Source organism: Ranitomeya variabilis, chromosome 2 (genome assembly GCF_051348905.1).
Source record: "Ranitomeya variabilis isolate aRanVar5 chromosome 2, aRanVar5.hap1, whole genome shotgun sequence".
In the NCBI taxonomy this organism is placed as follows: Eukaryota; Metazoa; Chordata; class Amphibia; order Anura; family Dendrobatidae; genus Ranitomeya; species Ranitomeya variabilis.
Window position 1 is genome coordinate 1090428517 of NC_135233.1, and position 26641 is coordinate 1090455157.

The 26641-nt window shown below is 46.1% G+C and overlaps 2 protein-coding genes across 4 annotated transcripts in view; one reads left to right on the top strand and one right to left on the bottom strand.

Annotated features, from left to right (window-relative positions):
- Window positions 1-11820, bottom strand: part of FZD3 (frizzled class receptor 3) — an 89252-nt gene extending 77432 nt beyond the window's left edge. For both annotated transcript variants that reach the window (XM_077291738.1, XM_077291737.1), the window contains exons 1-2: window positions 11688-11820; window positions 5755-6187 (exon numbers count right to left, since the gene is read on the bottom strand). In XM_077291738.1, coding sequence (XP_077147853.1) covers window positions 5755-5964 — 210 coding nt within the window. In that variant the 5' untranslated portion in view covers window positions 5965-6187; window positions 11688-11820. The remainder of the gene's footprint in view (window positions 1-5754; window positions 6188-11687) is intronic.
- Window positions 11821-12027: 207 nt separating this feature from the next.
- The window catches only part of FBXO16 (F-box protein 16), a 56395-nt gene continuing 41781 nt past the window's right edge, over window positions 12028-26641 (top strand). Inside the window, exon 1 of one of the 2 annotated variants that reach the window (XM_077291740.1) lies at window positions 12028-12166. The gene's annotated coding sequence lies outside the window, so the exon portion shown is untranslated. Of the gene's footprint in view, window positions 12167-12652; window positions 12774-26641 lie in introns of those variants that run through there. The other variant, XM_077291741.1, reaches the window with a different exon arrangement.

The following is a 26641-nucleotide window of genomic DNA, read 5'->3' on the forward strand; positions in this document are numbered from 1 at the left end:
CCAGCTTCCAGGAGAATCCATAGATATTATATAATACCTCACTTTTCCTGCGGGAGTGCTATAGGTTGAGCAAGCATGCACTCTGCACTCGGTGCAAGCCCCCATACCGAGTGGCTGAGGGCAGGGGAGGCCCTCATACCGAGTGGCTGAGGGCTGGGGAGGCCATCATACCGAGTGGCTGAGGGCTGGGGAGGCCATCATACCGAGTGGCTGAGGGCCGGGGAGGCTCTCATACCGAGTGGGTGAGGGCCTCATACCGAGTGGGTGAGGGCCTCATACCGAGTGGGTGAGGGCTCATACCGAGTGATGGAGGGCTGGGGAGGCCCTCATACCGAGTGATGGAGGGCTGGGGAGGCCCTCATACCGAGTGATGGAGGGCTGGGGAGGCCCTCATACCGAGTGATGGAGGGCTGGGGAGGCCCTCATACCGAGTGATGGAGGGCTGGGGAGGCCCTCATACCGAGTGGGTGAGGGCTGAGGATGCCCTCATACCGAGTGATGGAGGGCTGGGGAGGCCCTCATACCGAGTGGGTGAGGGCTGAGGATGCCCTCATGCTGAGTGGGTTTGGGCTGGGGAGGCCCTCATGCTGAGTGGGTGTGGGCTGGGGAGGCCCTCATACCGAGTGATGGAGGGCTGGGAAGGCCCTCATACCGAGTGATGGAGGGCTGGGGAGGCCCTCATACCGAGTGATGGAGGGCTGGGGAGGCCCTCATACCGAGTGGGTGAGGGCTGAGGATGCCCTCATGCTGAGTGGGTGTGGGCTGGGGAGGCCCTCATACCGAGTGATGGAGGGCTGGGGAGGCCCTCATACCTTCAGGATGAGATGGGCAGAGTTGGTGTGAGAGTCTGTGTATGCCCTCTTTATATGTGTGAGGCTTTTATACTGAATGGAGGGTTGTCGGGTTTCCCATACTGAGTGGGGGTCTGTGGGTGCCCTCTTTTTAATATACTACATATACAAGCCATTTTTCCGTGTTACTTAACCACTTCCACGTTCACGTTTTTTTAATAGCACTACTCCAATAAATGTTGTACATAAACTCTACAGCTGTGGTACACTCAGTGTGAGCCCCTTAACCTGCCCCTCCGCTCCATTTTAGAAGTTATGTCGGAAAACTTAAAGCAAAATTCACCCGCCAGATCATTTATCTCAGCGTTATAGACGAAGCGTGAAACTCCACGGATCACGATCACAGATCACTGGCTCTTAAGTCACTGATTAAACAAGGATTGTAGGAGAAAGGCATCAATCACAAGCCTCACAGGGAGGATGGATGCAGTGAAAGTTTCCCAAAAAGATGCATGACATTATTAACCTTTTGCATTGGGAACCAGAGGAGCAGCCTGTATTCCCCATATTGTAAGTTTTGGGGGTCGCTGGATGGCATATATTGAGAGAGATGTATGGATAGCAGCACTGGAGGACCACCAGCTTGCATTGAAAACAATACATAACTATGCAATGCCTCACTTTTCCTGCGGGGGTGCTGTGGGGAAAGCAAGCGTGTTCCCTGGGGACTTGAAATACAATGAGCGGTCTTTCTAATGGATGATTACTATATAAGCCATTTTTTTTTTCAAAAAAGTAAATGCCCCCCACCATTGTGCAGCAAAGCTGGTGGCTGCCGATTTCAACCCTCATGGGGCTATAAAAAGAGGCAGAACCTGATAAACCAGAATGAACCAATTTCTATATATTAGTGATACAGCCGGAAAGCCGTGTAGATGTTACGGTGCCGGCCATCTCGCCAGTGACTGTACGGCAGGTCTGTGCAGCGCATGGAGAAAACCACCCGAGGACGCATCCGGCTGGGCCATAAATCAATCGCCACACAGTAACCGCTCCAGGGCGACACGTAGGAGAACCGGTTCATGGGTTACTTTGCTTTTTGCTCGGGGGTCATCTCAGCAGGAAGTTATTAATAAAAGTCTAACATGGTAATGGGGGTTATACTGAAAAACAAAACAGGGGACCCACCCAAAATGACCAGGCGGTGATTAGCCATATCTACTCACTTTTGCAATCCTTTTCATAGTCGGGGGGCTGCCGTACAGAGGGTCCTGGCACCCGGACATAGTCCTCTCCTGAGCGTGTAGAAGACTGCCGGTATGAAGAGGTGAGGATATGCAGTACATTGGCCCGGGGGTCTACGTGCATTTAGTTGTCTGGGGTCTGCATTCGTGTCGTGGGTGCAATCTGGGGGTCTGTATTTATTTTGTGGGTCTGGTGGTCTGTATTCATTTTGTGGGTGCGATCTGGGGTCTGTAGTCTGGATTAATTTTCTGGGTCTAGTCGGGGGTCTGTATTCATTTCATAGGTCTGGTGTGGGGGGGGTCTGTATTAATTTCGTGAGTCTGGTCTTGGGGTCTGTATTAATCTTATGGGTCTGGTCTGGGGGTCTGTAGTAATTTTGTGTGTGCGATCTGGGGTCTGTATTTGTTTCGTGGGTCTGGTCTGCGGGGGTCTGTATTCATTTTGTGGGTCCAGTCTGGGGGGAGGGATCTATATTAATTTTGTTGGTCTTGCCTGGGAGGTGTCTGCATTCAATTCCTGGGTCTGCAGGTTTGGGGGGGGGGGGGGATCAGTATTAATTTCGGGGGTCTGGTGTCTGGGGGGGGTCTGTATTAAACTTCGTGGGCCTGGCCTGGGGGGTGGGGGGTGGGAGGGGGTCTGTATTCATTGTTGTTTTTTCTTAAAGGGGTCTAGTCTAGAGTCTGTATTCATATTGGAGCTCTGCTCTGGGGTCTGTATATATTTCGCCACTTATCACACCACTGCTACTAGCACAACAGTAGAGGAGTACGGAAGAAGGTGGACACGGTAAATAATAAATGTATAGTATAAAGGAATACTAATAATGCCTTATGTATTGCTGGAGACAGGGATTTTTTTGTGGGAACCCTGAATGCTCCCATGAATCCATCTTGCACACAAATATGACATTTCTATAGAGAAACCTAAGTCTCCATTGTCAGATTAGGATCACAATGACAGCGAATCATCGGATTAGTAAACACAGGACGGAAAAAACCATCATCGCCCATGAGCAAATCATCATGTCAGGTTCCAGGTGGTGAATGGACCCATTCACCCACCACATCCTTTAATCCGGTGTTTGATGTGGTCTAGCACCTGGTTAATAACCACCTCTGTTGTGTGAGAAACTATCCATTGTGTTGGATCCATCTACCATTGACTGCCCGGATTTGGTAATCCTCACCATGCCCAGTGGAGTATGATCCAGGTGCAAGATGCTCCAATTTCCTTTCATCTGCTCTTACAACATTCCTTCTAGTGGAGAAACTAGGACCTCACCACCACCATCACCAGCGTAGGACTACTCCACCAATGGAGCACAGAACATACCAAATATTGGCACAATATGTTACATCTTCTGGAGCTTCATGTGCACCATGGGAGCAACAGCACATAATAAGGCAGTCCCTTTAGGTGACAACTCTACGACAAGTGTCACTTTTTTTTTTTAGATTCTTCTTCACCAACCTAGACCAATGTCGGCCACATATATCGATGGGCGTTGTCGAAAGTCTAATGTGTATGGGAGCTTCAGACAAATAATTGTTAGGGAAGTTAAGGATCCAGAATGGCCGATTCTAGTCTGCCAGATCTTTTGTTGTCCCTAAAAGAAGCTGTCACCAGACATGTACGGAGAGAGTATGAAGGAGTCAGGCGAGAAAGCTGTTGGCAGAACAATCAGCTGAACCATCATTTGACTGATCTATGGTGTTTGGAGGCTTAAGAAGGTAGTAATGGTTTAGGTTGCTTCCATTATTATAAAGTCTCAAAGATGACTCCTCAAACTATGGTGGCAAAAACAGATGTTGGCTTAGCTATAGAGTGAGCAGAAGTGGCAGTCACACCTGGGCCATGGTAAATGATGGGGCTCAAAAAGGCACAGGAGCTTAAAATTAATCCTCAGACAGAAGAAAGACTATGAGGTCTCTGAAGTGAAAGGTCTACTGCTCTGCCACTTCCATGCCCACTTGCTTCCTGGAATCTGGTAGTAATAATCTCCACAAGTTCTCCACAAACAAGAACAGGGATTTAGAAATGGCCAATCAACCCAATCCAAAAACATCCACCATACAAGTACTGAATATTCCATCCAAGGTGGTGGCCAAGGTGACCAGATCGTCACTGACAAAAAGCAAACAAACAAACAAAAAAAAGCAAAAGTTGAACCTGAAAAAACAAAAAAAAAGTGACCTTTCCACACAGACCAAAATTAATCAAATATTAGTTACAACTTCAAACGAAGGAGCACCCTCATCCACGTCTCCAACAGTTTGACCATCAACAACCTTCAAAGCAGGGAATGCAACCAGACGGGTTCCTTTTAACCCTTGCATCACCAGGAGACGTAGACTGACAGGCCAGTTTGTTGTTGACAGGAGACAAGGTGGTAAAATACACCCTCCACTCACCCAGCTATTAAACCAGATAATGCATACATGCCATGGAAGTAGGCACCTGCAAAGAGGTCCATAAAAGAAAGATCTTAGGTCGGCCATATAATCCACACTCAGTTGGGTCTAATATCCTAAATACAGACCCTCGATGATCGGCATCGTTGTCGATGTCGCTGCAGCGTCGCTTAGTGTGAAGGTACCTTTAGCCAACATTTCTGATCCTCCTCTGACCTCTTGCCTTAAGAAGGTAGTTTTGGGGTAGGTTGTCTAGTATGAATATTGACCAAGTTTGAACTGTAATTTCCAGTGAGAAAAAAAAAAAAAAAGGGCAAAAAAAATTGTGGATTCTCATTGCCTGATGGGGTAGCAAACATGATCAAGGCCCTTCCTGTCCTGGATGGGAGAACCAAGTGAATGGAGTCTACTCTACTCAAATTGCTCGTATTAATTTTAGGTAATGATTGAACCATCATCACTCTACTACATGAATAGAAAACTCTAAGGAGCCAGGCATCCTATAAATTTGGTAGTGCCTATCTTTTTAGTGGTCTTCAACAGATGGAAGTTCTTATTGCTGAGATATTTACCTATGTAAATCATAAGTTGTTTTTTTTTTTGTCTGCCCCTTGGCAGTTGGTTGACACAACAAGCACATTAACATCTACAGAGTAGGACTAGTGGCTGGGTGCATTAATTATCTCCAGGGTTATGGGCTAATGACCAACCAACATGGTAGATCCTTTGGCGACAACTCTACGACAGGTGTCACTTATTATTTAGATCCTTCTTGACCTGTTGCCTAAAGATCCCCATGCACATTAGACCAACGTCGTACAACGATATCGATGGGTTCGGTCAAAAGTCTAATGTGTATTGGAGCTTCAGACAAATAATTGTTGGGGAAGTTAAGGGTTAGGTTTGACTGATTTGGGACTGCGATCCTTTTGTTCTCCCAGAGGTCAACTGTAACCGGATATGTATGGGGATTGTATGGAGGAGTTGGGCAAGAAGGCTGTCGGCTGAACCACCATTTGCCTAATAGCCATCTAAAGGTGTATGGGAGGGCTTAAGCCTCTCCGACATGTTTCGCCAGCATAACTGGCGTCATCAGGGGATTGAGGCTATAATTTAGATTATAATATAGCCTCAATTCCCTGATGACACCAGTTATGCTGGCGAAACATGTCGGGCTTTCTATGATATTGTTCCTGGGTTGAAAGTAGTCAAAATTCGATTGTGATTCCCAACACATTCGATATATACAGTAAATATAATTACACCTAATATTCAGTATCAAGGAAATTAACACCTTAAGGTCTCACCTCCATCGCCAAGGCCGCGGTTTGCTGGTCATAGTGGTTCAGCAGATTGGGCATGAACGTCGAATTATAGGAAAGGTCTTGACACATTCTTAGTGTAATGGGTTCGCAGGCAAAAAGACTGTGCGCCATGGCTTGGTCAGAGAGTGCAAAGAAGAGCCACAAAAGGCAAAAAATCCTGTAAATAGCCATGATAAGACCCGAAGAATCCATGGCGACCTTGAAATACTAGCTGTCTACCAAAGACGAGTGCAAGGACCTCTCTCGGTACGGTGATCGCTCCAGATCCAGCTGTTCACCGAGGGATTTTAGACACATTTTCAAAGTCGGGTGGTTCCTCCCTGGATTTTCCAACTGCCCTCCCAGTGATCAGCCGCTACCCGCACTCCCAGACCATCGTCTTCATTGTAAGAATCAGATCTCAAAGCTTCTCAATCTGTAGTCATAGGGAAAAAAAAAACCACACAAGACAAGTCAAAGCTGGTCCCTGTTTTTTTTTTTTCAAACATGTCAGAACTTTAAAAGACAAAATTCTAATTACAGAACGTCAATTATCACAAAAGTGTATTCAGGAAATTACTGACGAGGAAGAAGAAAACAAACTTAAGCTTGTGTAAGACGGTAACTGATCATCTAATCTCCTGATAATGTATAAAATCATAAATGACCACACACAGCGCCATACAAAGCCAGAAATAAACCTTCACACAAGTGAAATAACACATCGTAACAATCAGATTCAATATTATAGAAGTTATATTCCTGTATATAGGGGGCGGTATTATAGTAGTTATATTCTTGTTCATAGGGGACGGTATTAAAGTAGTTATATTCTTGTACATAAGGGCAGTATTATAGTAGTTATATTCTTGTACATAGGAGCAGTATTATAGTCGTTATATTCTTGTACCTAGGAGCAGTATTATAGTAGTTATATTCTTGTACATAGGAGCAGTATTATAGTAGTTATATTCTTGTACATAGGAGCAGTATTATAGTAGTTACATTCTTGTACATAGGAGCAGTATTTTAGTAGTTATATTCTTGTACATAGGAGCAGTATTATAGTAGTTATATTCTTGTACATAGGGGCAGTATTATAGTAGTTACATTCTTGTACATAGGAGCAGTATTATAGTAGTTATATTCTTGTACATAGGAGCAGTATTATAGTAGTTATATTCTTGTACATAGGAGCAGTATTATAGTAGTTATATTCTTGTACATAGGAGCAGTATTATAGTAGTTACATTCTTGTACATAGGGGCAGTATTATAGTAGTTATATTCTTGTACATAGGAGCAGTATTATAGTAGTTATATTCTTGTACATAGGAGCAGTATTATAGTAGTTATATTCTTGTACATAGGAGCAGTATTATAGTAGTAATATTCTTGTACATAGGGGCAGTATTATAGTAGTTATATTCCTGTACATAGGGGCAGTATTATAGTAGTAATATTCTTGTACATAGGAGCAGTATTATAGTAGTTATAATCTTGTACATAGGAGCAGTATTATATTTGTCTTCGTTTGTTAGGATATTTATTTGCCGCTGACAATCACTTTAATAGGAAGAGATGTGCTCAGAGTAGTTATCATTTTCCTCCCCTACATCTCTTGGCAGCAATGGCTTTGCTCAGCATGGGGTGACACTAGAGAAAGCTTCTGTGATAGCAGAGTATGAGTTAGGTTACAGGATGTACATTACGTTTAATACCAGGTTAGGCCGATAATCCAGGAGGAGGCTCCTACATTAGAGTTATGTGTCTAATAATGACCATAAACCATATATGAAACCAGGGGTAATAACACACCCGCATGCTTCGGGGGCTGCCAGTCCTATTATACATAATCTTGGTGATGCAGGGTCTTTAGCATCGACTCACCCGACAGCCCAGCAGGCCCCCCTGATTCCAGTGGTAGTAGGAGCACTTGGAGCAGTGACCCCTATGTTGGAAAAATGGTTACAACGGATCCCAGGAGCAACATCTGAGCTCTCTGTCCAGAAAAGCAAACTGCTGGGAACAGCTAAGATCCTGCACAGAACCCTCAAACTCCCAGAACTCTGGTAGAGGACCCGAAATGCTGGAAATAGCTAAGATCCTGCGCAGAACCCTCAAACTCCCAGAACTCTGGTAGAGGACCCGAGAAAAAGACAGGACAAAAAAGACCACCCCCATCGGGGGTGAGAAGGAAGTTTTATATATATCAACGAAGGGAAGTGTGACCGTTTCTCTTTACAGAAGCGCAGCACCAGGAATCCCCCCCGATCAGGAGGAATTATCCAGCCGGGATTATCTTTTTTGAGCCGGTGGAATTGGATTAGAAATATCCCTGCTTTTCATTTGCATCAGAAAACTGAAATTTTCTGAATATTAATCTTAACTGGACTTGCGTTGGGGTCTAGTGGCCGTGATAGTTATCTCCCAGCTTTCCAGGAATCCTGAGAAGCAGATCTGAACGGTTATGTATCATCCGCTCCCGAATAAAGCAACATATGGAGGGCACCATCTAAAGGACTAACTGTCCACACAAGAGGGGTCAATCCCACAGCGTACAAAAACACTATAATTAAGACAAGAAAAAAAGAGAAGTGTACGCTAAAGAAGGGGGAGACCACCAAAATAAGTAAACCAATAAACTTTATTATAAAGTGCACGTATCATCCGCTCCCATATCCGATATCCACCAGTGACACTCTGGTAATTCTCACGACTGGGACATTTAATAATTTGGACAATGTGGCCCCGTGTCAGGTTACCTGTCAGTAAAGAGATCATGTAAAGTGCTGAAATCTCCATCTTCACCTTGAGACGTGCAGGTGCTCAGTTTTTAACACCCCAAACAGTGTAAAAAATTCCTCATTTATCACAACCATCATGTTGTGCGCGGCAGGAGTCACGTCTACGCTGCAAACACTATGATAGGGGCATAACAAGAGGGGAACGTTCCCCCTGCACGTTTTCCCCCTCGCACGTCTTATTCCTCAGAATATGACCAAATGAGAATCATGAGGCCAAAGGAACTGGCCAAGGAGCTCAGAGACAGAATTGTGGCAAGGCACAGATCTGGCCAAGGTTACAACAGAATTTCTGCAGAACTCAAGGTTCCTAAGAGCACAGTGGCCTCCATAATCCTTACATGGAAGATGTTTGGGACCACCAGAAGTCTTCCTAGACCTGGCTGTCTAGCCAAACTAAGCAATAATGGGAGAAGAGCCTTGGTGAGAGGTAAAGAAGAACCCCAAGATCACTGTGGCTGAGCGCCAGAGATGCAGTAGGGAGGTGGGAGAAAGTTCCACAAAGTGATCTATCACTGCAGCCCTCCACCAGTCGGGCCTTATGGCAGAGTGGCCCAACGGAAGCCTCTCCTCAGTGCAAGACATATGAAAGCCGCATAGAGTTTGCTAAAAAACACCTGAAGGACTCCCAGACTATGAGAAATAAGATTCTCTGGTCTGATGAGATGAAGATAGACCTTTTTGGTGATAATTCTAAGCGGTATGTGTGGAGAAAACCAGGCACTGCTCATCACCTGCCCAATACAATCCCAACAGTGAAACATGGTGGAGGCAGCATCATGCTATGGGGGTGCTTTTCAGCTGCTGGGACAGGACGACTGGTTGTCATTGAAGGAAACATGAATGCGGCCAAGTACAGAGATATCCTGGATGAAAACCTCTTCCAGACTGCTCTGGACCTCAGACTTGGCCGAAGGTTCACCTTCCAACAAGACAAAGACCCTAAGCACACAGCTAAAATAACAAAGGAGTGGCTTCGGAACAACTCTATGTCCATTCCTGACCGGCCCAGCCAGAGCCCTGACCTAAACCCAACTGAGCATCTCTGGAGAGACCTGAAAATGGCGTCCCCCAACGTTCACCATCCAACCTGGCGGAACTGGAGAGGATCTGCAAGGAAGAATGGCCGAGGATCCCCAAATCCAGGGGGGGGAAAACTTGTTACATCATTCCCAAGAAGACTCATGGCTGTACGAGCTCAAAAGGTGCTTCTACTCAATACTGAGCAAAGGGTCTGAAGACTTTCTGTACCCACTGTAATGGTGTCAGGGTGGTCTCCGACATAATGTGACCGTGACGACTTGGACATGCAAATCACATTGAACGCAATTTAAAGCAAATTTATCATGTGAGGGATCTGAGGAAGATTGGCTTGTATTGTGAAGTATTCTCTATACAAACACAACATGCTCTATATACAGCACTGTGCAAAAGTTTTAGGCACGTGTGGAAAAATGCTGCAGAGTAAGAGTATCAAAAAATATTAGTGTTAATAGTTTATTTTTAGCAATTAAAAAAGAAAAGTGAATGAACAAGAAAAATCTAAATCCCATTACTATCTGGTGACTGCCCCTCGCCTACATCATCGGTATCTGGTGACCGCCCCTCGCCTCCATCATCAGTATCTGGTGACCGCCCGTCTCCTCCATCATCAGTATCTGGTGACCGCCCGTCACCTCCATCATCCGTATCTGGTAACCGCCCGTCACCTCCATCATCAGTATCTGGTGACCTCCCGTCACCTCCATCATCAGTATCTGGTGACCGCCCGTCACCTCCATCATCAGTATCTGGTGACCGCCCGTCACCTCCATCATCAGTATCTGGTGACCGCCCGTCACCTCCATCATCAGTATCTGGTGACCGCCCGTCACCAGATACAAGATGATGGAGGTGATGGGCGGTCACCAGATACTGATGATGGAGGTTTTGCACATTACATCATATACTCTTCAGATACACTATATATGACGCACTCTATACAGGCAGCACATGCTCTACAATCAGCGCTCACTCTATACTCATTGTACAGTCACACGATGCAGACAGTATACGGTGTATATACAGCCTCCTCACTGACAATATATACTCACACAGTGCACTTGCTGTATACACAGGAGGGACATACCCAGTGGCGTAATTTGAAACTCATGGGCTCCGATTCAAAAGCTCCAACGGGGCCCCAAAATATTTTAAATCTGCAATAGCAATAGTCTTTCTATAGGCCAAAGGGACTTTTGGGGCCCCCTAGGCTCCAGGGCCCGGGTGCGATTGCAACCTCTATATGGATATATGGTGCAGCCACTGGACGCACGCTCCCTCTATATACACGTGGTCTTCTCTGTATACTGTAATCCAGCATCAGTGCGATATAATATATAATCAGTCCCCGGCGACCATGTGATACAATGTGACACCCATCACCCCTAGGCCTCATCCTATAAACCTGTGCAGCACCGGTGGTGACCGGGCCCCTGCGTCAATAACCACAATCCGGGCCCCGTTATAACGTGTAATGTATACAGGTATAGAGCCCGGTGCACACAGCGGCCGACGTCACAGCCGGCTCTGCTACATCCTAAATCACAGGGAAGAATAGAACCGAGTGATAATAGGGCGAGGATGGGCGACAATGGCCGGGCTGCAGTGCGGGGGGCGTCATGTATAGGGGGTGGGGGAGCATCCAATGGGTCACAGGCTGTCTACTACAATACAGATGATATAACTCATATAATTGTGGGTATGTGTATTAGGTGTATTGCAACAAAAAGGACGTGATATAACACAGTGCAATCTGTCACTATCTGCTGAATATATATATATATATATATATATATATATATATATATATATATATTACAATACATACAGTATATATATAATATTTCATACACACACAACAAAATAAAGCATGAGCCTTCAATACTTCATGATCTCTATATTTCTATTGGATACAATGTTACAATGGAGCACAAGCGATCACAGATCTATAGGATATCATGCACAGTGCTGCATGGTCACATGACAATCAATAACAACAGATTATAGTAATTATATACACATCATCATCATCATTGTGCCCATTGTACAGGGGCTGCCTCTATCTATGACTCTCCAGCACTCGGTCACTCACCAGCTGTCAGCAGCTCCTCTCCAGATGAAGGCGAGCCGTCTAATGCTCCGCTCTGCTCTCGCTGCTGGTGGCAGGAACAAACCCCGCCTCCAGCTCCCAGAACCACACCCATCACATCTAGTTTACGCCCCGCCCTTTCCTCAGTGCCAGGCGGTAGCCGCACAGCTTGACCCCACCCTATTGTGTAACCACGCCCCGAATACAGAATGACCAACCCTTCACGTTGGTAACGCCACGCCCTCCCTTCAGTCTAGGCTTCGCTGAAGGAAGCACTAGCCCCGCCCATCGCTGCTGCATCTTTTCTCCGCTCTGAGGGGGTCTCCTTTCGTCGCTATAACAACGTCCCGCCCCTTACGGAGGCGTGGTCAGAACCGCCCACTCAGTGATTGACGTGTAAGGAGGCTCTGTTCAGTTTCCATAGCAACGACGCACGCCGCTGTGTCCGCGTCTCCCGGAGCCCGAGATCCTGCGCTGACCAGGTAACCGGACCGGAGCCTGCCGGTGTGTGACGTCACCGGGGGTGACATCATAGAATGTGTGTCCTGAGCGCACAGCTCTAATGATCTACTAACAGCTAAATCTACTGCTCCCTGGTGATCTCCTGGATCTCTGCAGCATCGGACACTGTGGATCACCAGCTCCTCCTCACTGTGCTCCGCTCCATCACAGCAAGGACCCCGCTCTCTCCTGGTTCTCCTCCTATCTCTCTGGCCGCTCCTTTCCTTCAGCTTTTGTTGGCTCCTCTTCCCAGGGCAGGCTAACTAGGCTTTTGTCTAGGGCCCCGATGCCCCCAGGGGCCCTCAGCCAGCGACATGCCGCTATGAGGCCCATGAGACAGGGACCCGCTGCCAGCGCCGACTCCAGACCACCCCATCGTAAATGCCGATATAGTTGTAATGAATCATGGAGGAGATGGTGTCAGGTGACCCTCGCTCTCCCATCATCCCCCTCTGCTTCACACACAGCGGGCGTGATGACATCACTTCATCGCATACCACACAGTGCTCAGCGGTGGAGCTGCTGAGGAGACGCGCTGCAGAGAGCGGAGCAGCAGGGGAACGGAGGGATTTATTTATTTTTAAATAAGTGAGTATACAGTGGCTGTAATACTGGAGGACTATAGGGACTGCATTATACTAAACGGGGGATTATGGGGAGTGCATTATACTATATAGAGGCCTATGGGGAGTGTGTTATACTATATAGAGGATATGAGGACTGCATTATACTATACGGAGGACTATGGGGAGTGTATTTTACTATATAGAGGATATGGGGAACATTATACTATATGGAGGACTAGGGGAGTGTATTATACTATATGGAGGTTTATAGGGAGTGTATTATACTATATGGAGGACTACGGGGACTGCATTATACTATACGGAGGACTATGGGGAGTGTATTATACTATATAGAGGATATGGGGAACATTACACTATATGGAGACTAGGGGAGAGTATTATACTATATGGAGATTTATAGGGAGTGTATTATACTATATGAAGGACTATGGGGAACATTATACTATATGGAGGACTATGGGGTGCATTAAACTATATGGAGGTTTATAGGGAGTGTATTATACTATATGGAGGACTATGGGGAGTGTATTATACTATATGGAGGTTTATAGGGAGTGTATTATACTATATGGAGGACTATGGGGAGTGTATTATACTATATGGAGGTTTATAAGGAGTGTATTATACTATATGGAGGACTATGGGGAACATTATACTATGTGGAGGACTATAAGGTGTATTATACTATATGGAGGTAGATGGTGTGTGTATTATACTATATGAGGACTATGGGGAGTATTATACTATATGGAGGACTATGGGAGTGTTTTATACTATATGGAGGACTATAGGGAGTGTATTATACTATATGGAGGACTATGGGAGAGTATTATACAATATGGAAGACTATGGGGAACATTATACTATAGTTGTGGCCAAAAGTATTGACACCCCTGCAATTCTGTCAGATGACACTCAGTTTCTTCCTGAAAATGATTGCAAACACAAATTCTTTGGTATTATTATCTTCATTTAATTTGTCTTAAATGAAAAAAACACAAAAGAGAATGAATAAAAAAGCAAAACATTGATCATTTCACACAACTCCAAAAATGGGCCACACAAAAGTATTGGCACCCTCAGCCTAAAGGTACCTTCACACGAAATGACTTTACAACGAGAACGACAACGATCTGATCGCTGCAGCGTCGCTGTTTACATCGCTGGAGAGATGTCAAACACAGCAGCTCCAGAACGACGCAGGAGCGATCCTGTGACGTAGCGGTGACGCACTTATCGTTCTCACAGGTCGTTAGCTCCATGTTTAACATTGCTGGCATCGTTGCTTTTGCTGTCAAACACGACGATACACACCGATCTGACGACCAAAGAAAGTTCTGAACTTTAATCAACGACCAGCGATATCACAGCAGGATCCAGATCGCTGCTGCGTGTCAAACACAACGATATCGCTATCCAGGACGCTGCAACGTCACGGATCGTTGTCGTTCTCGTTGTAAAGTCGTTTCGTGTGAAGGTACCTTAATACTTGGTTGCACAACCTTTAGCCAAAATAACTGCGACCAACCGCTTCCGGTAACCATCAATGAGTTTCTTCCAATGCTCTGCTGGAATTTTAGACCATTCTTCTTTGGCAAACTGCTCCAGGTCCCTGATATTTGAAGGGTGCCTTCTCCAAACTGCCATTTTTAGATCTCTCCACAGGTGTTCTATGGGATTCAGGTCTGGACTCATTGCTGGCCACCTTAGAAGTCTCCAGTGCTTTCTCTCAAACCATGTTCTAGTGCTTTTTGAAGTGTGTTTTGGGTCATTGTCCTGCTGGAAGACCCATGACCTCTGAGGGAGACCCAGCTTTCTCACACTGGGCCCTACATTATGCTGCAAAATTTGTTGGTAGTCTTCAGACTTCATAATGCCATGCACACGGTCAAGCAGTCCAGTGCCAGAGGCAGCAAAGCAACCCCAAAACATCAGGGAACCTCCGCCATGTTTGACTGTAGGGACCGTGTTCTTTTCTTTGAATGCCTCTTTTTTTCTCATGTAAACTCTATGTTGATGCCTTTGCCAAAAAAGCTCTACTTTTGTCTCATCTGACCAGAGAACATTCTTCCAAAACGTTTTAGGCTTTTTCAGGTAAGTTTTGGCAAACTCCAGCCTGGCTTTTTTATGTCTCGGGGTAAGAAGTGGGGTCTTCCTGGGTTTCCTACTATACAGTCCCTTTTCATTCAGACGCCGACGGATAGTACGGGTTGACACTGTTGTACCCTCGGACTGCAGGGCAGCTTGAACTTGTTTGGATGTTAAGGTACCTTCACACGAAACGACGCTGCAGCGATAGCGACAACGATGCCGATCGCTGCAGCGTCGCTGTTTGATTGCTGGAGAGCTGTCACACAGACAGCTCTCCAGTGACCAACGATGCCGAGGTCCCCGGGTAACCAGGGTAAACATCGGGTTGCTAAGCGCAGGGCCGCGCTTAGTAACCCGATGTTTACCCTGGTTACCAGCGTAAAATGTAAAAAACACAAACAGTACATACTTACATGCGTCCCCCGGCGTCCGCTTCCTGCACTGACTGACTGAGCGCCGGCAGTAGCAGGGCACAGCGGTGACGTCACCGCTGTGCTGTGCTTTCGCTTTCACTTTGCGGCGCTCAGTCAGTGTGGGAAGCGGACGGCGGGGGATGCGAATGTAAGTATGTACTGTTTGTTTTTTTACATTTTACACTGGTAACCAGGGTAAACATCGGGTTACTAAGCGCGGCCCTGCGCTTAGTAACCCGATATTTACCCTGGTTACCATTGTAAAATATCGCTGGTATCGTTGCTTTTGCTGTCAAACACAACGATACACGGCGATCGGACGACCAAATAAAGTTCTGAACTTTATTCAGCGACCAGCGACATCACAGCAGGATCCTGATCGCTGCTGCGTGTCAAACTAAACGATATCGCTAGCGAGGACGCTGCAACGTCACGGATCGCTAGCGATATCGTTACAAAGTCGTTTCGTGTGAAGGTACCTTAAGTCGAGGTTCTTTATCCAACATCCGCACAATCTTGCGTTGAAATCTCTTGTCAATTTTTCTTTTCCGTCCACATCTAGGGAGGTTAGCCACAGTGCCATGGGCTTTAAACTTCTTGATGACACTGCGCACGGTAGACACAGGAACATTCAGGTCTTTGGAGATGGACTTGTAGCCTTGAGATTGCTCATGCTTCCTCACAATTTGGTTTCTCCAGTCCTCAGACAGTTCTTTGGTCTTCTTTCTTTTCTCCATGCTCAATGTGGTACACACAAGGACACAGGACAGAGGTTGAGTCAACTTTAATCCATGTCAACTGGCTGCAAGTGTGATTTAGTTATTGCCAACACCTGTTAGGTGCCACAGGTAAGTTACAGGTGCTGCTAATTACACTAATTAGAGAAGCATCACATGATTTTTCGAACAGTGCCAATACTTTTGTCCACCTCCTTTTTTATGTTTGGTGTGGAATTATATCCAATTTGGCTTTAGGACAATTCTTTTTGTGTTTTTTTCATTTAAGACAAATTAAATGAAGATAATACCAAAGAATTTGTGTTTGCAATCATTTTCAGGAAGAAACTGAGTATTATCTGACAGAATTGCAGGGGTGTCAATACTTTTGGCCACAACTGTATATGGAGGACTATGGGAAGTGTATTATACTATATGGTGGTCTATGGGGAGTGTATTATACTATATGGAGGACTATGGGAGTGTTTTATACTATATGGATGACTATAGGGAGTGTATTATACGATATGGAAGACTAAGGGAAACATTATACTATATGGAGGACTATGGGGTGAATTATACTATATGGAGGTCTATGGGGTGTGTATAATACTATATGTAGGACTGTGGGGTGTGTAGTATACTATTTGGAGGACTATGGGGTGTGCATTTTACTATATGGAGGACTATGTGGTGCATTATGTTATATGGAGGACTATTGGGTGTGCATTATACTATATGGAGGACTATGGGGAGTGTATTATACTGTATGGAGGACTATGGGGAGTGCATTATACTATATGGAGGACTATGGGGTGTGTATTATACTATGGAGGACTATGGGAAGTGCATTATACTATATGGAGGTTTATAGGGGTGTATTATACTATATGGAGGACTAAGGGGAGTGTATTATACTATATGGAAGACTATGGGGAATATTATACTACTAGATTGTGGCCCGATTCTAACGCATCGGGTATTCTAGAATATGCATGTCCCCGTAGTATATGGACAATGATGATTCCAGAATTCGCGGCAGACTGTGCCCGTCGCTGATTGGTCGAGGCAACCTTTATGACATCATCGTCGCCATGGCAACCATGGCGGCCTCGACCAATCAGAGACACGGGATTTCCAGGACAGACAGACAGACGGACGGACGGAAAAACCCTTAGACAATTATATATATAGATGTGGAGGACTATGGGGTGAATTATACTATATGGAGGTCTATGGGGTGTGTATTATGCTATATGGAGGACTATGGGGAGTGTATTATACTATATGGAGGTCTATGGGGTGTGTATAATACTATATGTAGGACTATGGGGTGTGTAGTATACTATTTGGAGGACTATGGGGTGTGTATAATACTATATGTAGGACTATGGGGTGTGTAGTATACTATTTGGAGGACTATGGGGTGTGCATTATACTATATGGAGGACTATGGGGAGTGTATTATACTGTATGGAGGACTATGGGAAGTGCATTATACTATATGGAAGACTATGGGGTGTGCATTATACTATATGGAGGTTTATAGGGGGTGTATTATACTATATGGAGGACTAAGGGGAGTGTATTATACTATATGGAAGACTATGGGGAATATTATACTACTAGATTGTGGCCCGATTCTAACGCATCGGGTATTCTAGAATATGCATGTCCCCGTAGTATATGGACAATGATGATTCCAGAATTTGCGGCAGACTGTGCCCGTCGCTGATTGGTCGAGGCAACCTTTATGACATCATCGTCGCCATGGCAACCATGGCGGCCTCGACCAATCAGAGACACGGGATTTCCAGGACAGACAGACAGACGGACGGAAAAACCCTTAGACAACTATATATATAGATGTGGAGGACTATGGGGTGAATTATACTATATGGAGGTCTAGGGGTGTGTATTATGCTATATGGAGGACTATGGGGAGTGTATTATACTATATGGAGGTCTATGGGGTGTGTATAATACTATATGTAGGACTATGGGGTGTGTAGTATACTATTTGGAGGACTATGGGGTGTGCATTATACTATATGGAGGACTATGGGGAGTGTATTATACTGTATGGAGGACTATGGGAAGTGCATTATACTATATGGAAGACTATGGGGTGTGCATTATACTATATGGAGGTTTATAGGGGGTGTATTATACTATATGGAGGACTACAGGGAGTGTATTATACTATATGGAAGACTACGGGGAGTGTATTATACTATATGGAAGACTATGGGGAACATTATACTATGTGGAGGACTATGGGACATGCTGCACTATTTGAAGGACTATGGGGTGTGCATTATACTATGTGGAGGACTATGGGATGTATTATACTATATTGAGGACTATGGGGTGCATTACACTATATGGATGACTATTATTATTATTATACATTTTTATAGCGCTATTTATTCCACGGCGCTTTACATGTGAAATACGGGGCAAATATAAACAAATACATTAAACATGAGCAAAAAACAAGGCATACGGGTACATAAGGAGGGAGGACCCTGCCCGCGAGGGCTCACAGTCTGCAGGGGATGGGTGATGATACACTAGGAGAGGGTAGAGCTGGTTGTGCGGCGGTTCAGTAGGTTCAGGATCACTGCAGGCTGTAGGCTTGTCGGAAGAGGTGAGTCTTCAGGTTCTTTTTGAAGGTTTCTATGGTAGGCGAGAGTCTGATGTGCTGGGGTAGAGAGTTCCAGAGTATGGGGGAAGCGCGGAAGAAGTCTTGGATGCGGTTGTTGTTGTGAATTCTGTTTTTGGCTCCCTCTGGTGGCTACTGGTGGTACTGGCTTACTTTTGTCTTTTATTTCCAGTGCACCTGTTCCCATCAGGAATTGGGAGTTTCCTATTTAGTTTGGCTTCTCAGTCATTCTAGTGCCGGCAATCAATGTTACCAGAGCACCTCTGTTGCTTGCTACCTGCTCCAAGTCTGCAATTCAGCTAAGTTGGATCTTTTGTATTTTTTGTGTTTGTTTTGTCCAGCACGCATTTTTTCACTCTTGCTGCTGGAAGCTCTAGTGATCTGAAATTACTACTCCGGTGTCATGAGTTGATATCGGAGTTAAAGTAATTTCAGGATGGCTGATTAGGGTTTTGAGGTGACCGCGAAGTCCTCTTTTGTATTTTCTGCTATCTAGTCAGAGGGCCTCTCTTTGCTGAACCTATATTCATACTGCGTACGTGTTTTCCTCTTACCTAACCGTTATTATATGTGGGGGGCTACTATCACTTTTGGGGTTTCCCTGGAGGCAAGTCAGGTCTGTGTATTCCTCTACTAGGGGTAGCCTAGATCTCCGGCTGGTGCGAGACGTCTAGGGATAAAACGTAGGCACGCCCCCCGGCTACTATTATTTGTGTGTTAGGTTCAGCATCGCGGTCATCTGAGATTCCATCTTCCTAGAGCTAGTCCGTTTTTGCCTAAGTCCCTGCCATTGGGAATCATGACAGGTTGTGGGAAGAAGAGATGAGAGGGGAGTAGAGAAGGAGATCTTGAGAGGATCGGAGGTTGCGTGTTGGTAGGTACCGGGAGATCATGTCACAGATGTATGGAGGAGATAGGTTGTGGATAGCTTTGTAGGTCATTGTGAGGGTTTTGAACTGGAGTCTCTGGGCGATAGGAAGCCAGTGAAGGGCTTGGCATAGGGGAGAGGCTGGGGAATAGTGGGGAGACAGGTAGATTACTCGGGAAGCAGAGTGTAGGATGGATTGGAGTGGTGCCAGAGTGCTAGAGGGGAGTCCAGAGAGTAGGAGGTTGCAGTAGTCGAGGCAGGAGATGATAAGGGCGTGCACTAGTGTTTTTGCAGTGTTGCGGTCAAGGAATGCGCGGATCCGGGAAATGTTTATGAGTTTGAGGCGGCAGGAGGAGGCAAGAGCTTGGATATGTGGCTTGAAAGAGAGGGCAGAGTCGAGGATCACCCCAAGGCACCGGGCGTGTGGGACTGGGGAAAGTGAGCAGCCATTGACATTGATGGATAGGTCTGGTGGAGGGGTAGAGTGAGATGGGGGAAAGATGATGAATTCTGTTTTGTCCATGTTCAGTTGTAGAAAGCGAGCAGAAAAGAAGGCTGAAATAGCAGACAGACAGTGTGGGATTTTGGTGAGTAAGGAGGTGAGGTCAGGTCCGGATAGGTAGATCTGCGTGTCGTCAGGATATATTATAGTATAAGGAGGACTATGAAGTGCATTATACTATATGGAGGACCATGGGATATATTATACTATATGGAGGATTGGGGTGTGCATTATACTATGTGGAGGACTATGGGGTGCATTATACTTTAAGGAGGACTATGGGATGTATTATATTGAGGACTATGGGGTGCATTATACTATATGGAGAGCTATGGGATATAATTATAGTATATGGAGGACTATGAGGTGCATTATACTATATGGAGGACTATGGAATATATTATACTATATGGATGACTGGGGTGTGCATTATACTATGTGGAGGACTATGGGGTGCATTATACTATATGGAGGACTATGGGATGTATTATACTATATTGAGGACTATGAGGTGCATTATACTATATGGAGAACTATGGGATATATTATACTATATGGAGGACTGGGGTGTGCATTATACCATGTGGAGGACTATGGGACATGCTACACTATTTGGAGGACTATGGGGTATGCATTATGCTATGTGGAGGACTATGGCATGTATTATACTATATTGAGGACTATTGGGTGCATTATACTATGTGGAGTACTATGGGGTGCATTATACTATATGGAGGACTATGGGATGTATTATACTATATTGAGGACTATGGGGTGCATTATACTATGTGGAGAACTATTGGATATATTATACTATATGGAGAACTATGGGGCACATTATATTATATGGAGGACCATGGGGTGCGCATTTTACAATATAGAGGACTGTGGTGCACATTATAATATATGGAGGACTATGGGGTGTATTATACTAAACAAACAAAATGCTGCTCACTCATTATGATTGGATTGTTTATGTGGGAACAGAAATTCTTGTTCTCAGCAGCACATTGCCTGGTGAAAACTGTAGATGTGCTGCTGAAAACCTGATACTGTATGTGAACAGATTGATCTATTAATGATCGTTCTGTGCCGTCATTGTTGCTCATTGCTTATTGTGTGCATTGATCGGTTGGTTGCCCGATGTGCTGATTAGTCAGTTGCTCATTTTGTTGGTAGCTCAGTTGCTTAATGTATCAATTGGCCGGTTGCTCATTATGCTGATAGATTGGTTGCACATTGTGATGCTTTGTTGGTTGCTTACTGTGTGAATTGGTCTGTTGCTCATTCTGCTGATTGGTTGGTTGCTTATTGTGCTGCTTGATTAGTTACTCACTGTGCCCATTGGTTTGTTGCCCACTTTGCCAAATGGTCGCTTTGTAGTAGGGCTAAGAAAACTGTCCCTGAATAGTAGAGTTAAGAGTCCTGTCCCTTGGTAGTAGGGCTAAGAGGCTGACTGTGATCACTGCATTCATCATTTGTGCAGACTGACTGCGATCACTGCGTTCACCGTTTGTGCAGGCTGATTGCGATCACTGCCTTCACTGTTTGTGCAGGCTGATTGCGATCACTGCGTTCACTGTTTGTGCAGGCTGACTGCGATCACTGCGTTTACTGTTTGTGCAGGCTGACTGCGATCACTGCGTTCACTGTTTGTGCAGGCTGACTGCGATCACTGCGTTCACCGTTTGTGCAGGCTGACTGCGATTACTGCCTTCACCGTTTGTGCAGGCTGACTGCGATCACTGCTTTCACCGTTTGTGCAGGCTGACTGCGATCACTGCGTTCACCATTTGTGCAGGCTGACTGCGATCACTGTGTTCACCGTTTGTGCAGGCTGACTGCGATCACTGCGTTTACCGTTTGTGCAGGCTGACTGCGATCACTGCTTTCACTGTTTGTGCAGGCTGACTGCGATCACTGCGTTCACCGTTTGTGTAGCCACACAGCCTCTGACGTGCACCCAACGCCGCGCATCGAGGATCTGCTTGAGAAGTTAGCTGGCACAAAATACCTGACCATAATGGATCTGAGTCGAGGATACTGGCAGATCCCTCTGAGCCTCGAGGCGCAGGAGAACTCTGCCTTTATCACACTCTTAGGACTGTACGAGTCCACGGTCATGCCCTTCGGCATGAAGAATGCCCCTGCCACTTTCCAGCGGATGGTCAACCACCTGCTTCAGGGACTGGAGAAGTACGCGGTGGCTTACTTGGATGACATTGCCATCTTCAGTTCCTCCTGGGACGAACACCTGCAGCGTCTCGAGGAGGTGCTCAGGCGACTTCACCGAGCCGGTCTGACCATCAAGCCCAGAAAGTGCCAGATGGGCATGAGAAAGGTCCACTACCTGGGGCACAGGGTAGGTAGGAAGCCAGAGCCGGGAAAAGTGGACGCGATTGTGTCCTGGCCCACCCCCAGGACCAAGAAACAGGTGATGTCCTTTCTGGGCACTGCTGGGTACTATAGGCGCTTCGTACAGAACTATAGTAGCCTGGCAAAACCCTTGACGGACCACACCAGGGAGAAGCTACCCCACATCGTCAACTGGACCGACGGCTGTGAGAGAGCCTTCCAGGCATTGAAAACAGCACTGTGCAACGCTCCTGTGTTGAAAGCAGTCGACAGCAATCGTGTTATGACCCCAGTGGACAGGGTCTCAGAGGAATGTGTAAGTCTGCAAGATACAAAAATCCAGCTCATAGGGCTGTGGTAACTGGGTTGACCAAATAGCTACTCCTAACGCCAACACTAGAAGTAGCCGGGGATCATGCCTACGGTGATCGCTAGATGACTCGCGCCAGCCGGAGAATCTAACTACCCCTAGGAGAAGAAAACAAAGACCTCTCTTGCCTCCAGAGAAAGGGACCCCAAAGCAAGATACAAGCCCCCCACAAATAATAACGGTGAGGTAAGAGGAAATGACAAACACAGAAATGAACCAGGTTCAGCAAAGAGAGGCCAGCTTACTAATAGCAGAATATAGCAAGATAACTTATCTGGTCAACAAAAACCCTATAAAAATCCACGCTGGAGATTCAAGAACCCCCGAACCGTCTAACGGTCCGGGGGGAGAACACCAGCCCCCTAGAGCTTCCAGCAAAGGTCAGGATACAGATAGGAACAAGCTGGACAAAAATACCAAACAAAACAAAAGCAAAAAGCAAAGAAGCAGACTTAGCTTGAAAAACAGGAACCAGGATCAGAGGACAAGAGCACAACAGATTAGCTCTGATTTCAACGATGCCAGGCATTGAACTGAAGGTCCAGGGAGCTTATATAGCAACGCCCCTGAACTAACGGCCCAGGTGAGGATATAGGAAAAGACAGACGCTCCAGAGTCAAATCACTAATGACCACTAGAGGGAGCAAAAAGCAAAATCACAACAGTACCCCCCCCTTAGTGAGGGGTCACCGAACCCTCACCACGACCACCAGGGCGATCAGGATGAGCGGCATGAAAGGCACAAACTAAATCGGCCGCATGAACATCAGAGGCGACCACCCAGGAATTATCTTCCTGACCATAGCCCTTCCACTTGACCAGGTACTGAAGCCTCCGCCTGGAGAGACGAGAATCCAAGATCTTCTCCACCACGTACTCCAACTCGCCCTCAACCAACACCGGAGCAGGAGGCTCAGCAGAAGGAACCACAGGCACAACGTACCGCCGCAACAAGGACCTATGAAACACGTTGTGGATAGCAAACGACACAGGTAGATCCAGGCGAAAGGATACAGGATTAAGAATTTCCAATATCTTGTAAGGACCAATAAAACGAGGTTTAAATTTGGGAGAGGAAACCTTCATAGGAACAAAGCGGGAAGAAAGCCACACCAAATCCCCAACACGTAGTCGGGGACCCACACCGCGGCGGCGGTTGGCAAAGCGCTGAGCCCTCTCCTGTGACAACTTCAAGTTGTCCACCACAAGATTCCAGATCCGCTGCAACCTATCCACCACAGAATCCACCCCAGGGCAGTCAGAAGGTTCCACATGACCCGAAGAAAAACGAGGGTGGAAACCAGAGTTGCAGAAAAACGGCGAAACCAAGGTGGCGGAACTAGCCCGATTATTAAGGGCAAACTCAGCTAACGGCAAGAAGGTCACCCAATCGTCCTGATCAGCAGAGACAAAACACCTCAAATAAGCCTCCAAAGTCTGATTAGTTCGCTCCGTCTGTCCATTAGTCTGAGGATGGAAAGCAGACGAAAACGACAAGTCAATGCCCATCCTACTACAAAAGGATCGCCAGAATCTGGAAACGAACTGGGATCCTCTGTCTGACACAATATTCTCAGGGATGCCGTGCAAACGAACCACGTTCTGGAAAAACACAGGAACCAGATCGGAAGAGGAAGGCAGTTTAGGCAAAGGAACCAAATGGACCATCTTGGAGAAGCGATCACATATCACCCAGATAACAGACATGCCCTGAGACACCGGAAGATCAGAAATGAAATCCATGGAGATATGTGTCCAAGGTCTCTTAGGGACAGGCAAGGGCAAGAGCAACCCGCTGGCACGAGAACAGCAAGGCTTAGCTCGAGCACAAGTCCCACAGGACTGTACAAATGACCGCACATCCCTAGACAAGGAAGGCCACCAAAAGGATCTGGCCACCAGATCTCTGGTGCCAAAAATTCCTGGGTGACCTGCCAACACCGAGGAATGAACCTCGGAAATGACTCTGCTGGTCCACTTATCAGGCACAAACAGTCTGTCAGGTGGACAAGAATCAGGCCTATCAGCCTGAAATCTCTGCAACACACGTCGCAGATCAGGAGAAATAGCTGACAAGATAATACCATCCTTAAGAATACCAACAGGTTCAGCGACTCCAGGAGCATCAGGCACAAAGCTCCTGGAAAGAGCATCGGCCTTCACATTCTTTGAACCTGGTAAATACGAGACAACAAAGTCAAAACGGGAGAAAAACAATGACCAGCGGGCCTGTCTAGGATTCAGGCGTTTAGCAGACTCGAGATACATCAGATTTTTGTGATCAGTCAAGACCACCACACGATGCTTAGCACCCTCGAGCCAATGACGCCACTCCTCAAATGCCCATTTCATGGCCAACAACTCCCGATTGCCCACATCATAATTTCGCTCCGCAGGCGAAAACTTCCTAGAGAAAAAGGCGCAAGGTCTCATAACAGAGCAACCAGGGCCTCTCTGCGACAAAACGGCCCCTGCTCCAATCTCTGAAGCATCCACCTCAACTTGAAAGGGAAGCGAGACATCAGGCTGGCACAAAACAGGCGCCGAAGTAAACCGACGTTTCAACTCCTGGAAAGCCTCCACGGCAGCAGGAGCCCAATTAACCACATCGGAGCCCTTCTTGGTCATATCCGTCAAAGGTTTCACAATGCTAGAAAAGTTAGCGATAAAACGACGGTAGAAGTTAGCGAAACCCAAGAACTTCTGAAGACTCTTAACTGACGAGGGCTGAGTTCAATCAAGAATAGCTCGGACCTTGACTGGGTCCATCTCCACAGCAGAAGGGGAAAAAATGAACCCCAAAAAGGGAACCTTCTGTACACCAAAAAGACACTTTGAGCCCTTGACAAACAAAGAATTTTCACGCAAAATTTTAAAGACCATCCTGACCTGCTCCACATGCGAGTCCCAATTATCAGAAAAAATCAGAATATCATCCAGATAAACGATCAGAAATTTATCCAGATAGTTCCGGAAAATGTCATGCATAAAGGACTGAAAAACTGAAGGGGCATTAGAGAGCCCAAAAGGCATCACCAAGTACTCAAAATGACCTTCGGGCGTATTGAATGCGGTTTTCCATTCATCCCCTTGCTTAATGCGCACAAGGTTGTACGCACCACGAAGGTCTATCTTGGTAAACCACTTGGCACCTTTAATCCGGGCAAACAAGTCAGACAACAGCGGCAAAGGATACTGAAATTTGACAGTGATCTTATTTAAAAGCTGATAGTCAATACAAGGCCTCAAAGATCCGTCCTTTTTAGCCACAAAAAAGAATCCTGCACCAAGAGGGGAAGAAGACGGACGGATGTGTCCTTTCTCCAGAGACTCCTTGATATATGAACGCATAGCGGTATGTTCAGGTATCGACAGATTAAACAGTCTTCCCTTAGGAAATTTACTGCCTGGAATCAAATCTATTGCACAGTCACATTCCCTATGAGGAGGCAATGCACTGGACCTGGACTCGCTAAAGACATCCTGATAATCAGACAAGTACTCCGGAACTTCCGAAGGCGTAGAAGAAGCAATAGACACAGGCAGGGAATCCTCATGAATACCACGACAGCCCCAACTAGACACTGACATAGCCTTCCAGTCAAGGACTGGATTATGGGTCTGTAACCATGGCAGCCCCAAAACAACCAAATCATGCATTTTATGTAGAACGAGAAAACGTATCACCTCGCGGTGTTCAGGAGTCATGCACATGGTAACCTGTGTCCAATACTGCGGCTTATTTTCTGCCAATGGCGTAGCATCAATACCCCTAAGAGGGATAGGATTTTCTAATGGTTCAAGAATAAAACCACAGCGCTTAGCAAATGAGAGATCCATAAGACTCAGGGCAGCACCTGAATCTACAAACGCCATGACAGGATAAGAT